Source organism: Bos grunniens, chromosome 23 (genome assembly GCF_055505025.1).
Source record: "Bos grunniens cultivar Pamir isolate PY7600 chromosome 23, Bosgru_T2T1.0, whole genome shotgun sequence".
NCBI lineage: Eukaryota > Metazoa > Chordata > Mammalia > Artiodactyla > Bovidae > Bos > Bos grunniens.
Window position 1 is genome coordinate 11,858,829 of NC_141187.1, and position 17,089 is coordinate 11,875,917.

Genomic DNA, 17,089 nt, shown 5'->3' on the forward strand with positions numbered 1-17,089 from the left:
CTAACTCTGTTATAGGGACAACAGAAGATGGAGAAAGTAACTAAGGCTAGACACTGGGTTAAATCACATGCTGGTGCTGCTAACCTACAGAGTACAATTTGGCCTTATCACAATTAAAAATGCATTTACTTTTTGACCCAGCAATTCCACTTCTAGGAGCTTATTCCACAGACAGAGGCTCACATATGTGAAATGACACACACACAGTGTTAGTCACAGTAGTATTGTTGGCAGCAGACTGGAAACAACTTTATTTTTTTATGTGCTATTATCTTTAACTAAGTACAAAGACTTTTCCAATCATGTTACATAAAGATCATTTTATCCACTGCTCTGTTTGGCTGCCAGCCTCTTGTCTCTCTCCTCAGCAATGGTAAGGCGAATACCCTTTCCACGGGGAAGAGAGATCCATGGCTTGTTGCCTTTGCCAATAACGAAAATGTTGGAAAGCCGGGTGGCAAAGCTGTTGCCATTGGCATCTTTCACATGAACTACATCAAAAGAACCTGGATGTCTCTCCCGGTTGGTAATCACGCCAATTCTTCCCAGGTTAGCACCACCAGTCACCATGCACAGGTTACCAGTGTCGAACTTGATGAAATCAGTAATCTTGCCGGTCTCCAGATCAATCTGAATGGTGTCATTCACCTTGATGAGGGGATCAGGGTAACGGATGGTGCGAGCATCATGGGTTACCAGATGAGGGATTCCTTTTGTTCCCACGAAGATCTTTCTCACTTTGCACAACTTATACTTGGCCTCCTCAGGTGTAATACGATGAACAGCAAAGCGACCCTTGGTGTCATAGATCAAACGAAAATTCTCTCCAATCTTATCAATGCTGATGACATCCATAAAACCAGCAGGGTAGGTTACATCGGTGCGGACTTTGCCATCGATCTTAATGAAACGCTGCATGCAAATCTTCTTCACTTCATCTCCTGTTAGGGCATACTTAAGTCGGTTTCTTAGGAAAATGATTAGAGGGAGACATTCCCTCAGCTTGTGGGGACCAGTAGATGGACGAGGGGCAAACACGCCGGTCAGCTTATCCAGCATCCAGTGCTTTGGAGCTGCTACACGCTTCAGGTGCTTCTTGGGACCCCGAGCCATAGCTGCACTGCGCACAAAAAGAGGAAAATAACCTGAATATTCACTGATGGGGGCTAATTTCTAAAAAACATTTTTTTAAAAACTGAGGTATAGATGATATACAATATTATGTAAGTTTCAGGTGTACAACACGGTAGCTCACAATTTTTAAAGGTTATATTCCATCTATAGTTATAAAATATTGGTTATATTCTGTTTTACTATACATACCTGTAGCGTATTTACATTATAAATAGTAGTTTGCACTTATACCCCTATCTTGCCTCTCCCCTCATGGGACCTAGTTTGATACATTATGCTACCCTACATAAAGTGGAATCCTATGTGGTATATAAAAAAAATGAGGAAGCTCTGTTTGAATATAAACAGGAAAAACTCTAAGATATACTGTTGAGTTTTAGAAAGTGAGTGTGCATAGTTCATTATTTTTTATGTAAAAAATGGAAAGATGGGGAAAGAATATATTTAAGTATAATGTATTTTACATATGCACATAAGGGTGCTTCAGGAGGAGGGGCCACAACGAACAGGTAACAGTGGTGCTGTGGGAGGAAAAATAAGCAAATGAAAAATAAGTGGGGAAAAAAACCTTTCCACAGTATCCTAATTTTCTTAATACTGTACTATATAAATGTGTTACATATTAAAAAGACAAAAATGAAGTTTATGGAGCAACATGTGGAAATGAGATTAAGATAGGTGGGGAAAAAAGAAAAAAACTGTATTCAGTAGGATCACAACTATGTAAAAAAAAATGCATGTTAGGGTTTCCCTGGTGATCTACTGGTTACAGATTCACCTGCCAATGCAAGGGACATGGGTTCGATCCCTGGTCCAGAAGATCCCACAAGCCGTGGAGCAGCTAGGCCCATGCGCCACAACTACTGAGCCCTAAGCTGCAACGACTGCAAGCCCACGCACCTAGAGCCTGTGCTCTGCAATAAGAGAAGCCACCACCACGAGAGGCCCGAGTACTGCGGTGAAGAACAGCCCCTGTTCGCTGCAACTAGAGAAAGTCCACATACAGCAATGAAGACCAAGAACAGCCAAAAACAAACAAGCAAAAACAAATAAATCTTTTTTAAAAATGCATGTTAAAATTTCCATATGTAGAAGGGACATTCTGGGTAATTTTTATTTCCTTTTTATTTGCTAATTTTTTCCATAAATTTCTGTAAATAAACATATTTATTAGAAAAAAATTAGTAACAAAAACAACATATATACTAACAGAATGGAATATTCAGTATAGCTGCAATTATGAAAAAAAGGCATTGAAAGAAACTGGAGGAAGGGATTTCCCTGGTGATCCAGGGGTTAAGACTGCTTTGCCAATGCAGGCTGTGGGGACTGGATCCCTGGTTGGGGAACTAAGATTCCACATGCCATGTAGTGCAGTTGAAATTTATTTTTTTTTACACTGTCTCTTTCTGGGACTTCCCTGATGGCCCAGTGACTAAGATTCCACACTCTCAATGCAGGGGGCCTGGGTTCAATCCCTGGTTAGGGAACTAGATCCAAACACAGCAACTAAGAGTCCAAATAATGCAACCAAAGATACTGCAGGCCGCAATTAAGACCAAGTGCAGCCAAATAAATACATGAATAAATCTTAAAAAAAAGAAAGTGGGCAAAATGTTAACAGTGGTTTTCTCTGGGTGTGAGATATTAGGTAATGTTTATATTTTGTATTACTTTCATGATGGATGGATGGAAGGAAGGTAGAAAGGAAGGAAAGCTAGGCAAAGAGAATTATTCAAAATAACGGTTGTGTTGGGGTAGTAAGGTTATAGATCATTTTTGTTGCTTTGTTCAGCTTTCCAAACATTCCATTATTGGTTTTATTTTATTAGCGGGAATAAAACTCTCACTGCAGCAGAGTGGGATTCTACTCCCCGAAGTCCTGCTCATTTGCACTGAAGACTGCTACTGGTGACACATTGCTGAGGAAAAAGGGCGAAACATCAGAGACCTTAAGTCCTTGAACTGACTTAGCTGGCAAACATTTATGAAGCCCTGACTGCTAGGTTTGCTGCTGGAGAGTAAAGTATTCTAGGAAAGTATGTATGCTTCATGCAGAGATGGAAGGAGAATTCTTAAGGAGGTCTGAGCAGAAAAGCCTTGTAAGATCAGGCCTTGTAGGCAGTGATCAACTTTGTCAATGGACAAAATTAGGCCTGTGCAAGCAGGGAGTGTAAGATTCATCCATCAAAACACCTCCACTCCAGGACTCAGAGCCCCACTCTCTCCTTGCTCGCTGAAGCATGCGTGGTCTCTCCTGTAGCTCTCCCACCTTTATACCAAACCCTGGGGCTGATTATCAAAGCTGTGGTTATTAGCTATGATTATTAGTCAAAACTATGGTTTTTCCAGTAGTCATGTATGGATGTCAGTTGTACTATAAAGAAAGCTGAGCACCAAAGAATTGATGGTTTTGAACTGTGGTGCTGGAGAAGACTCTTGAGAGTCCCTTGGACTGCCAGGAGGTCCAACCAGTCCATTCTAAAGGAAATCTGTCCTGAATATTCACTGGAAGGACTGATGCTGAAGCTGAAGCTCCAATCCTTTGGCCACTTGATGCAAAGAACTGACTCATTTGAAAAGACCCTGATGCTGGGAAAGATTGAAGGTGGGAGAAGGGGCTGACAGAGAATGAGATGGTTGGATGGCATCACCGACTCAAGGGACATGAGTTTGAATAAACCCCCGGAGTTGGTGATGGACAGGGAGGCCTGGTGTGCTGCAGTCCATGGGGTTGCAAAGAGTTGGACACGCCTGAGCGACTGAACTGAAGGGTTCAATTCTCACTGGTCCTCAGTTGTCTTGCCATGATGAGCACATGTTCACTCATGATCTTGGAGGAAGGACACTGTTTAGTACTACAAAGCAAACAGCTCAAGAAAGGTTTTGGTCATCCTAACTCAGAGACCTGGGTTCTGATTCTGCTATTAACCACCTATGAGACCTTGGACAAGTAACTCCACCTTTATGAGCCTCAGTCTTATCTGTAAAATGGGGAAATCTCAGTAATAATGAACAATATTTGCCCTGACCACCTCCCAGTTTTGGTGAGGATCAGGTGACACGGTGCACATAAAAAGCACCTCAGGACTTCCCTGCTGGGCCAGGGCTCAAGAACCCACCTGCCAGTGCGGGGGACACAGGTTTGACCCCTGGTCTGGGAAGGTCCCACCTGTTGCAGGGCAACTAAGCCCATGCGCCACAACGACTGAGCCCACGTGGCCTAGAGCCCATGATCAGCAACGAGAAGCCATCACAATGAGAAGTCCCTGAACTGTAATGAAGACCTAGTGCAGCCAAAAATAAATAATTAAAAAAAAATCACTTTAAATGTATGTATGATATCCAGCTGATTGATACACAACATGTACTATATCAAATACAATGGAATACTATTTAATCTTTATGCTAAGTGAAAGAAGCCAGAGGCCACATATCATATGCTTCCACTTACATGAAATATCCAGAACAGGCAAATCCACAAAGACAGAAGGCAGATTAGTGGCTGCTGGTAGCTGGGGGTCAGGAACAAACGGACAGTGACTACTCAATAGGTACAAGGTTTCTTTTGAGGTGAGGAAACTCAGGAACTAGAGAGTGGTGTTGGTTGCACAATATTGTTGAGTGTACTACATGCCATTGAGCTGCATACTTTAAATGGTTAAATGATTTTATATGTTCTTTACTACAATTTTAAAAACAGTGTAAATAATGGTTCAAATCTGAGTTTATTTTTATTATTTCTACAATAACCAAAGGCATTAGATGTTCAAAATTTCAGAGTTCTTCATCTGTACTAGGGAAGAGCAAGAAGTGACCAGAAAAAAGATGGAAATCCCTCTCAGAAAGAGGACAGAGCCCCAGGGACATGAACCCTTGGCCCAGAAGTGTGACCACTGGAGAAAACCAGAATGCCAAGGCCAGGGAAGCACACTGACCTGTTCTAACCATCTGTGTGGACCCACCCTTTAATTGGTTGGCTACGTGATTCCTCCAGGAAGATTTAATTCCCAGCCTCTTGCTCCCGAACTGTTTCCCAGCAAGACCAGAAGAGCATGTTCTGGTTCTTGCCCTGAAGGCAAAGGGCAACTTCTCAGACCTAAAGGGGCCCTAACCTGGTTTACACAAGCTGGAATCAAGATTGCCAGGAGAAATATCAATAATCTCAGATATGCAGATGACACCACCCTTATGGCAAAAAGTGAAGAGGAACTCAAAAGCCTCTTGATGAAAGTGAAAGTAGAGAGTGAAAAAGTTGGCTTAAAGCTCAACATTCAGAAAACGAAGATCATGACATCTGATCCCATCACTTCATGGGAAATAGATGGGGAAACAGTGGAAACAGTGTCAGACTTTATTTTTGGGGGCTCCAAAATCACTGCAGATGGTGATTGCAGCCATGAAATTAAAAGACACTTACTCCTTGGAAGGAAAGTTATGACCAACCTAGATAGCATATTCAAAAGCAGAGACATTACTTTGCCAACAAAGGTCCGTCTAGTCAAGGCTATGGTTTTTCCTATGGTCATGTATGGATGTGAGAGTTGGACTGTGAAGAAGGCTAAGTGCCGAAGAATTGATGCTTTTGAACTGTGGTGCTGGAGAAGACTCTTGAGAGTCCCCTGGACTGCAAGGAGATCCAACCAGTCCATTGTGAAGGAGATCAGCCCTGGGATTTCTTTGGAAGGAATGATGCTAAAGCTGAAACTCCAGTACTTTGGCCACCTGATGCGAAGAGTTGACTCATTGGAAAAGACTGATGCTGGGAGGGATTGGGGGCAGGGGAGGAGAAGGGGACGACAGAGGATGAGATGGCTGGATGGCATCACCGATTCAATGGACGTGAGTCTGAGTGAACTCCGAGAGTTGGTGATGGACAGGGAGGCCTGGCATGCTGCGATTCATGGGGTCGCAAAGAGTCGGACACGACTGAGCGACTGATCTGATCTGAACCTGGTTTAGCCCCAGGGTGACCTCAGACCCATAAAAGCTGGGTTTCAAAGCTGAAGAGACTCTAAGATGAAGACTTTTTGATAACGATGGTGTGATGTTTTGATGACAATGTTGTGACATCACTGAGAGCAGCAATTCATTCACAGGACACTCAGAACACTCAGATGTACAAAGACATTGTTTTTCTTCCCCTCATTTGTCTCATGAGTCCACATCTCATGGAGCGGGAACTAAGAAGGAAGGGGACAACTTGTCCATTAGGCATCTTGGTCTCCCTCCATTTCAACTGCACTTAACAAATAAATATTCAGTTACCTCATTAAAATGACCACTTCTCCCTTCTCCTCCCCCCATGTACTTCGGGGAAGGGTCAGTTCTCAGTCTTGTAATCTATCCTCTCTGCCAAGGTTTCCTAAACCTCTTGGACAAGTGTAACTGGGCACTGGCTTAAATAAACATCCCTTCAGAGGCTCCTACCTTTGGAGATTCCTAGCCATCAATTTGGTAAGTGACCCAGGAATCTGAGTCTTGTTCTCTCTCTCGAGAAATTACAGAAATACTGCTCTGTGCCATATACTAAGTTCTCTGTAGCCTGGATTAAGTAACCTCCTTAATGATCAAGTCCTCCAGGCTGACATAAAGGAGTGGGAGCTTAAAACATTTATAAAATCATTTCTTTCTCCCCATAACCTGGCTTTCAAGATCACTGTCTTACAAGGAGGTCCCCACCATCATAAAAAAAGGGAAACTTAAAAAAAAAAAAAAAAAAAAGGGAAACTTGTTAATTGAAGGAGTGCAATGACTTTTTTGTACAAATTTGTATCTGTTCCTCTTTTGACACTCCAGAAATCTATTGATTCTGGCCTGAGGAGTCCCAGGGGTCAACATGATTAATAGAGCTATGCTTTCAAAAATATATTTTAAAATTCCCATCACTAACAACAATATCTAACATTCATCAAGAACTTACTATGTACAAGGTGGTGTGCTGCACGCTCTCATGGTTTATCTTCATGGTTTATCTTCTTTGATCTTCAGAACAATCTTATACTGTAACTATCCCCAGTTTACAGATAAGGAAACTGGTGTATAGAGGTTAAACAACTTACTCAGGGTCACACTGCTGATAGTGGAAGACAGGATTTGAACTAATGTTTCAGAGAAGGCAATGGCACCCCACTCCAGTATTCTTGCCTGGCAAATCCCATGGATGGAGGAACCTGGTGGGCTGCAGTCCATGGGGTCGCGAAGAGTTGGACACGACTAAGTGAGTTCACTTTCACTTTGGGTAATTCTGAGGGTTCTTTTTAATCACTAAGATACTCCTTTCCTACTTGAGTTTGAGGCCTCTTGGAAACTGGTCCAATCATCCTATTTTACATGTGTGGAGATCCAGGATAAGAGAGGGAAAGTGACTTGCCCAAGGACACAGTGCTAGGCAGCAGCAAGGCTGGGAATGGACCTCAGACCTGGAACTCCTGACCCAGAGCTGCTCCCCTCAGGCTCCATGCCTCTGTTCTGGTATTCGATGAGCAACACACATAGTTCAGTAATTGCCATTGTAGTGTTGAACCACCTGAGGAGAGCGAGAGTCTTCAGGGAACTGAGATCTGCCTGATAGTTTAATAATTTCTCTATACTCTTAAAATGAGAGGGGCCTATCCAAGAGCTTCAATGCTATTTCGCTGTGCATTTTCTATTCACTGATTTCTAAAGTGCACATCTATTGGTTATGTCTCCAAACCATCTATAGTCTTTCTGTTCTTTAGATTTCCAGAAATCTGGTGATTTTTAGAAAAGGTGTACTCGGTGGCCCTATCAGGGTAGCTCTGGACCCATAAAGGCTTGTTTTACCTTTGCAAGGTGTGAAGCCCTGAGGCAGGGAACTCCTTTGAGGTTGTGAGTAACTGGAGTGAGAAAACTTTTGACCTCTAGCCACAGGATCTTTGTCCCAGCACACTTCACAACCTGGAAGGGGAGCTCTGACTTCCAAGTGGAGGAAGAAAGGGAGTTCACACTTACTGAGTGGCTGTGGCACGAGTTAGGTAATTCCCACCCTTGCCCAGCAAGGTGATGCTATTCTTCCCATTTTACAGATGAAAGAAATCAAGGCTCAAAGATGGTAATTTGCCTGAGTTCTCACAGCCTTTATATTAGTTGACCTAGAACTTGAACTGTGTCTATTATACTCTAGGGTCTCTATGTAGGACACCATGGACCCATCTAGGGTGAAATGACACCTGCAGATGTTATCAGGGCCTGCAGGTCTCACCATTTGCTGCCAGACATAATTATTCTTCATCCTCTCTCTTCTTGATCCTCCTCTGAGCTGCCAGTTCCTGATTATGTGCTATTCTCATCTGGTCATGTTTATCCCATCTCAGATTTCATTTTCTGGCCAGGTTAACAGCCTTAATGAGGAGCTGCTCTAGAGAGGTCAGTCACTACATGCCCACCCACTCTTTCTGGGGGACTCCTTACCTCAAAACTGCAGCTGTCTTCCCTGAGATGGACACCTGACCAAAGTTAGTTCAGGTGTAATTAGCCCAGACGCTTGTCCTTTGTGGGACCTTACTTAGCAAAGAGGAACTGTTTTAATCAGATGTTTTTTCAAGAAATGGAAACTGGGCACTGAATCAGTAACAGCACTTGAATTATAAAGATTGAGATTAGAAAGGGGACTACAAAGTGGGGAAAGGTTATGATGAACCACTTCTGAAATGAGAATATATAATGAGAAAAGAATATAATATAGTACATATGCAGAGTGGTAGAAGTTACAAACATACATATGTCTGTATATATAAAATCTATATTTGTTTATATATTATGTATACGTATCTGTTACATATGTAAAAACAGCTGCAGTTTCCATGCTGTATAGCAGTTTCTGTTCTTGGGTTCCTATAAGCCCCTGTGTCCCTTCATTAAATTCCCCTTTCCTCAAGTAAATTGAATGGGTTCTTTTTTTCCTTCCTTGAAACCAAAGAAGTTTTATTTAGAGCAGGAACAAACTTAAAATAATTTACAAGGTTTAACTTCTTTAAAATTGGCAAAGGACACCTCTGGGTTAAGAGTTCCCAGGTGGCTCCAACCAAGCCACATGGAACAACTTTTAAGCTGTGAGTAAAAAGTAGTCACACTGTTTTCCAGTTATATATTGCTGTGAATGATACCATCCCAAACTTAGAGCTTAAAACCATCACTCTTTGGCTTATTAAATTCATAATTTGGATTATTTGCAGGATCGGTGGGGACAGCTTGTTTCTGCTCCACCTGGTCTCAACTAGGGTGGCTTGAAGGCTAGGGCTGGACTCACCGGAAAGGTCATTCGCTCACTCACTCATTTATCCATAAGGCTGGAGATTAGTGCTGGCTGCTGAATGGAGTCTCAGCTGGGGTTCTATCAGACACCTACATGGGGCCTTTCCCTGAGGTTTCTCCCTGTCCTCGTGGCATAGTGATTAGGTTCCAAGAGCAAGCATTCCGAGAGGTGGTAGCTATATCATCTTTTTATAACCTTGGAAGTTACATAGCACCATGGACACACTCAGATTCAAGAGGGGAAAGCCTACATTACACAGTAAGAAGAATGTGCTAGATGTACTGTACCATGGTGCTCATTTTCAGAAAATAAAATGTCAGATATAGCTAATGAGCTATATATATTAGGAGGATGGAGAAAGCCTGTGACCCATATTCAGACAAATGCACATTAAATCAACAACAGATTAAGAGTTTGAATAAAACTGCTGCTGCAGTGAGACAGGATTATAAGCAGAAAGAAGTATAAAATACAGCATGTGGAAACATTTAATATTGGTGCAAACAGCTTAGAAGACCTCAGCAACCCCTGGAGTCTCACTACCTAAAAAGCACACGAATGCTGAACTCACCAGTTAAGAAGGGAGGGGGATGGGGAGATATACTTTGGAATGATTTATATCAGAAATCATTAAAATGTTTTGGTTTTTAAGTGGATAACTTCAGTAACAGATTAACTTTCTTCTGGGATGTCAGATAAATATCACTACAGTATCCTATAATTATTTTATGCTTTATCTTTCAATAAGAGCAATCTACCTTATAATTCTCTTGGAATACTCCATTATCTCCTAGCCTTTACTGCTGTGCAAGATAAGTCTGCTGTTACTCTACAGTTCCTTTTTAGGTCATCTGCTTCACTTTCCTGGTTGCATTTAGGATAGGATTTTTTGTCTTTGGCGTACTGTATTTGCTTTTACATTTATGTTTACCTGTGGAATTACAAAAATTCTGCTCAGTTAAATATTGTTCTCCAATCTGATGATACATGCTGCATAATAAAGAATTTATCTGGTCTTTGTCCTAGGTTCTGGGAAGGGAGCTTCTGAACCCTTCCTGATTTTCCTGAGAGATAGGATGTCTCTGTTAACCATGGTGGGGCTCTCAGATCACACCTGAATTTATGTTAATGAGTGACTCAGGATGGGGGTTGGTTACATCAGAAAGACCAATAATGTGATTAAAGGATTGGGGATTTGAGTCATGTGATATTAGCCCAACTTCTCCAGGAAGAGGAGGGTGGCTGGAGACTGAATTCAGTCAATCATGCACATATAATGAAATCCCAATAAAACTCTGGACACTCAAAGTTTGGTTGAGTCTTCTGGATGAATAGATCAGTGTCCTGTGAAGGTGACACATCCAGATTCCTCAAGGAGGGGGCTTGGAAGGCTCATGTTTAGGACTCTCCCAGACCTCCTCCTATATATCTCTTTATTTGGCTGATTTTGACTTGAATCCTTTGTAACAAAACTAATGTATCCTTTGTGACAAACCATAAAGCCTAGTACTTTCCCAAGTTACCTGAAAAGGTCATGGGAACTCCTGAATTAGTAGGTCAGAAGCAAGCAGGGCCTGGGAACCCTTGAACCTGCAGCTGGTGTAGGTGGAACAGGGCAGTCTTATTAGGGACTGTACCCTTAACCTATGGAGGCTGCACTAACTCTGGGTTACTGACAGAATTGCACCACAGTATTATACACAGATTTCTTCACTCTGGAGAAATTTCAGTGTGAGACACACATGCTCAGTAAGTACTACACAGGATTATTGAAAAACCTGTAATGATTCCCTATTACCTTTTGTTTCAAGTGGAGAAAACTGTGGTCCTTCTTTCTGACATCAAAGACATGCCACTAACTACAGGAGAATAAAATGTCATACCTTTGATACCAAAATAAAACAGTCTAAAATAGAGGCAGTGTGGTAGATGGCATTACTATTCCTTTAGTGTCAATTATTGGTGCTCTGTCCACATTTCCTCAAATCTCTTTTCAGGTTCTGTTCCCTCTCCTGACTTCTGTGTGACTTTGTTTCTAAGAGCCATGCGCCTGTGATTCTTTTTGAAGGACTGGTCCAGGGCTACTGGAACTGCTTCATCCATATTCAGAAAGCAAAAAGTGCCCTTAGAGCAGTCCTTAACCGATGACTCACAGCTGTGGAAATATGAAAGGCCAGCTCTCCTGCCTTGAGTTGGGATAAACTCTGAGGTATAATTTATACCCAGAACCCCCTTTGGATAAGGCTCAGCCCAGGACTTGGCCTGAAATTATACCCTTACTTAGCTTTGCCTCCTTCCCTGTCCTGCTCCTCCACTCCTTTTCTGGATTCTCCTAGGAACACTTCCTTAATAGAGCACTCTAATCCTTGACTCAGGGTCTGCTTTGGGAACCTAACCTAAAACAGTTCCCAGTTATTCACTACCCAGAAGGTTGCCATGTGACTTGCAGTGCCTAGGGAGAGGGGGATTCTATTTCCCAGCCCTTCTGAGTCAAGCTTGGCCACGTGATATGCTCTGACCAATGGAATGTGACAAGAAGAATGCCACATATTACTTGAATCTTAAGAATCACTGCATGGTGCTAGAATTGTTTTTTTTCTCTGGGGCCAAGATAGGAGCTGCTCCTTCAGCCTTGGTTCCAGAATAAGATGTGTGAAGCAGAATCACATCTGATAGGCAACATGTAAAAATGTGAGCAAGAATAAACCATCTTTATTGTAAAACACTGAAATTTGGAGGTTATTACTGCAGCATAACAACGTATATAATACAAACAGTGTAGTTAAAAGCATGTTTTCTTGAGTTAAGATAGCTTGACGTCAAAGCCAAACTCTGCCACTTACTATCTGTATAACCTCAGCCAAGTTACTCAGCTTCTCTAAGCCTCAGTTTCTCCATCTGTAAAATAGGGATAGCAATGATATCTATGGCATAAGGTTGCTGTGGGGATCAAATGAGTTAACACATATAAAGTACTTCAATAGTGCTGATAAATGCTTAACACTAACTAAAGTGAATTATTAATTATGAACTGTGACAGCACATCCCCAAGTTTTCAGTGTTTTCTCCCACAACCACTGAAATTGTTGGTTGCCTCCCCAAGCATCCATTCTACTCTTTCCTCAGTCTCAGTTTCTGTTTGGGGATCTATGTGGTTCTGAACTGATTTCACTTGGCCTAAGATAAATCAAACAACCAATAGAGTTCTGCTAAACACATGGACATCACTAGATGGTCAACACCGAAATCAGATTGATTATATTCTTTGCAGCCAAAGATGGAGAAGCTCTATACAGTCAACAAAAACAAGACCGGGAGCTGACCGTGGCTCAGCTTATTGCCAAATTCCTCCTTATTGCCAAATTCAGACTTAAATTGAAGAAAGTAGGGAAAACCACTAGACCACTAGACCATTCAGGTATGACCTAAATCAAATCCCTTATGATTATACAGTGGAAGTGAGAAATAGATTTAAGGGCCTAGATCTGATAGAAGACTGCCTGATGAACTATGGACTGAGGTTCGTGACATTGTACAGGAGACAGGGATCAAGACCATCCCCATGGAAAAGAAATGCAAAAAAGCAAAATGGCTCTCTGGGGAGCCCTTACAAATAGCTGCGAAAAGGAGAGAAGAGAAAAGCAAAGGAGAAAAGGAAAGATAGAAGCATCTGAATGCAGAGTTCCAAAGAATAGAAAGGAGAGATAAGAAAGCCTTCCTCAGCGACCAATGCAAAGAAATAGAGGAAAACAACAGAATGGGAAAGACTAGAGATTTCTTCAAGAAAATTAGAGATACCAAGGGAACATTTCATGCAAAGATGGGCTCAAAAAAGGACAGAAATGGTATGGACCTAACAGAAGCAGAAGATATTAAGAAGAGGTGGCAAGAATACACAGGAGAACTGTACAAAAAAGAGCTTCACGACTCAGATAATCACGATGGTGTGATCACTCACCTAGAGCCAGATATCCTGGAATGTGAAGTCAAGTGGGCCTTAGAAAGCATCACTATGAACAAAGCTAGTGGAGGTGATGGAATTCCAGTTGAGCTATTTCAAATCCTGAAAGATGATGCTGTGAAAGCACTGCACTCAATATGCCAGCAAATTTGGAAAACTCAGCAGTGGCCACAGGACTGGAAAAGGTCTGTTTTCATTCCAATCCCAAAGAAAGGCAATGCCAAAGAATGCTCACACTACCACACAATTGCACTCATCTCACACGCCAGTAAAGTAATGCTCAAAATTCTCCAAGCCAGGCTTCAGCAATACGTGAACCGTGAACTTCCTGATGTTCAAGCTGGTTTTAGAAAAGGAAGAGGAACCAGAGACCAAATTGCCAACATCTGCTGGATCATGGAAAAAGCAAGAGAGTTCCAGAAAAACATCTATTTCTGCTTTACTGACTATGCCAAAACCTTTAACTGTGTGGATCACAATAAACTGTGGAAAATTCTGAAAGAGATGGGAATACTAGACCACCTGACCTGCCTCTTGAGAAATTTGTATGCAGGTCAGAAAGCAACAGTTAGAGCTGGACATGGAACAACAGACTGGTTCCAAATAGGAAAAGGAGTACGTCAAGGCTGTATATTGTCACCCTGCTTATTTAACTTCTATGCAGAGTACATCATGAGAAACGCTGGGCTGGAAGAAGCACAAGCTGGAATCAAGATTGCCAGGAGAAATATCAATAACCTCAGATATGCAGATGACACCACCCTTATGGCAGAAAGTGAAGAGGAAAAAGCCTCTTGATGAAAGTGGAGAGTGAAAAAGTTGGCTTAAAACTCAACATTCAGAAAACGAAGATCATGGCATCTAGTCCTGTCATTTCATGAGAAATAGATGGGGAAACTGGAAACAGTGTCAGACTTTATTTTTTTGGGCTCCAAAATCACTGCAGATGGTGACTGCAGCCATGAAATTAAAAGACACTTACTCCTTGGAAGGAAAGTTATGACCAACCTAGATAGCATATTCAAAAGCAGAGACATTACTTTGCCAACAAAGGTCCGTGTAGTCAAGGCTATGGTTTTTCCTGTGGTCATGTATGGATGTGAGAGTTGGGACTGTGAAGAAAGCTGAGCGCCGAAGAATTGATGCTTTTGAACTGTGGTGCTGAAGAAGACTCTTGAGAGTCCCTTGGACTGCAAGGAGATCCAACCAGTCCGTTGTGAAGGAGATCAGCCCTGGGATTTCTTTGGAAGGAATGATGCTAAAGCTGAAACTCCAGTACTTCGGCCACCTGATGCGAAGAGTTGACTCACTGGAAAATACTCTGATGCTGGGAGGGATTGGGGGCAGGAGGAGAAGGGGACAACAGAGGATGAGATGGCTGGATGGCATCACTGACTCAATGGACGTGAGTCTGAGTGAACTCCAGGAGTTGGTGATAGACAGGGAGGCCTGGCGTGCTGCGATTCATGGGGTCGCAAAGAGTTGGGCACGACTGAGCAACTGAACTGAACTGAAACTGGATCCCAGGAGGGCAAGGAGGGAAGCCAATTTCCATGGTGTAAATATTCCCTCCATGGCCAATTTCAAGCTACCAATGGTTTAACAACTCTCTCGCAAAATCCTTGAATATTTAACAATCACCTGGAGAGCCAGCTCCAGCACACCATATGCCACCCCTCTATCCATAATACGTTAAGTATAAGCTCCTACAATCAGTGAAAATCTCAGGGTTTCTGAAACACAAAATATACAAGCTTTCCAAGAATTTCTTGGTGGTCCAGTGGTTAGGATACCCTGCTTCCACTGCAGGCAGTGTGGGTTCGATCCCTGGTCTGGGAACTAAGATCCTGCACGACACACCCCTCCCCCCAGCCGCCCCAAAAGCTTTCTAAAATACATTAGGTTGAACATATGAAACTGCCAACATTTAACTAGTTTTGATCTACATAAAAGGTAATTTCATATGATTCAGCCTAACAGATCAAATACACAGGAAAATATAGCAGAAGAAAGAGAAGGAATAAAGGATGAGGAGGAAGACGCCACCGGAAGCACATCTGAAGAATGACCACGTGGAACTTAAAAACTGATGTTAATCCTTCACTCCACAACGGGTATTAAATATAACTTTGGACAATTACCTTCTTCATTATTTAATTGGACACCCTCTGGGAAGTATCATATTATACCATACGAACTTATCGAATATCTCAATTCTTCAAACTTCGTTTTCATTGCACTAACCGATGATTCCCTCCCTTTCCAGCAAGAGCGAGAAATTCAGAAAGGTCTGAGGAGGGATTTCTGCTATCTTTCGACAGGTTTCGGGGGAAAGGCACGCTATTCCGGGAGTTTCATTATCCCGTGGCCCTTTTTCTCGTCATAAATTCTCTAGCGGCAAGTTTGGGAGTTAGGGGCCTGAGCCGGGATGGCTCCTTCCCTTCTTGGAGCTTGAGGTAACTCACCTGTGCGGTGGGGATTAGAAGATCCCTCAGAGGCTGGCCGTGACGATTAAAGGAGAAAACAGACGTGCGGGGTATGGCGCTCGGTAGGAGCCGGCGAGTTGGACGATATAAACTCCACGCGGCTTTCAAAGCGCAGCCCCCAGCAGGCGAGGGAAGAGACTGCTCCGGTAACGGCGCGCGCAACCGCCTCCGCCGCTTCCCCGTGGCCTGCGCGGTGGGCGTGGCCCCGCTTCCCAGAATGCCCCGCAGGCGGGTCCGGAAGTGCGGGCCCGGAAGTGCGAGTCCGGCCCGGGCTAGGTCTTGCAATGGGGCCCCCATCCTCCTTCTCACTGCGGAAGTGGCCGCCGTGCCCTTGGCTTCCTGCCACCGCCTAACGCCCACCCCACACAAGCAACATCTACAGTGGACACTGCACAGCCGCCACTGATACACCTCCGCACACAACACCCTCTGGCTTCTGTCCACACAGGAATCACACCGCCATACGTGGAAGAGAGCGCGCCTTCTCGGAGCATGCGCAGAGCACCATGCAATTCATCTACACAGGAACTGCATGTCTGAACCCCTACACCGGGTGCAGACCTGCCAGGGTACACCCAGCCTTCACTCTGCTTGCCAAAGACTTGTATGCATCCCATGGCACACTAAGCACAGCACGCACGACACACACACAGTGCACCACCTCCACATGTGAAGACTGCAAACACTGTGTGTTTTGAGTCGTTCTCAACCCCACGTGGAGTTCAATTTCACACACACACACACACACACATACCCCACAATCCAAATAACACGCATACCTTGCACACTACACCAGACACAAAATATACACTAAAACCCTGGCTGAAAAAAAAAAAAAACCGCGTTTGTCACACACGTGCTAATATTACCCACACCATGTTAAATACGACATACTATAGAAGCCCTGCGCATAATTCATGCATCTTACAGACACGCACACATCCCATGATTACACACTCAGCATCATTTACTCAACACACAAAACGCCAAGGTACCAACAGATCCACGCTACATGTTTGTGCACACGTGAATCAAACGTGAATAATCACACGTATCCACACCTCAGCAGGCTGGACAGGTATACACCCCACCCCAGACGTGCCCAACCCCCGGTCCACCTGTGGTGCCCAGCCGTCTCCCTGTGCTTGGGATTGGTCTGATTTTAACACGGAAAGTCCTAAGTCCCAGGAAATGCCTCGAATGGGGGTGGGGTGTGGGGGAGGGAGGAGC

The 17,089-nt window shown here is 43.3% G+C and overlaps 1 protein-coding gene across 8 annotated transcripts; it reads right to left on the reverse strand.

Moving 5' to 3' along the window:
• Nucleotides 1-222: 222 nt before the first annotated feature.
• On the reverse strand, nt 223-16,051 carry LOC147346692 (small ribosomal subunit protein eS4, X isoform-like). 8 transcript variants are annotated; one of them, XM_086371420.1, is made up of 4 exons: nt 15,839-16,051; nt 4,589-4,649; nt 1,607-1,655; nt 223-1,115 (listed from the first exon to the last, which is right to left on the reverse strand). In XM_086371420.1, exon 4 carries the CDS (start codon nt 1,111-1,113, stop codon nt 322-324), a length of 792 nt encoding a protein of 263 aa, XP_086227546.1. In that variant the 5' UTR covers nt 1,114-1,115; nt 1,607-1,655; nt 4,589-4,649; nt 15,839-16,051; the 3' UTR covers nt 223-321. The 8 variants fall into 8 exon arrangements, with proteins under 8 accessions (XP_086227546.1, XP_086227543.1, XP_086227545.1 ...); XM_086371417.1 differs by having other exon boundaries at nt 223-1,120; XM_086371419.1 differs by having other exon boundaries at nt 223-1,120; nt 1,603-1,655.
• Between the last annotated feature and the right edge of the window lie 1,038 nt (nt 16,052-17,089).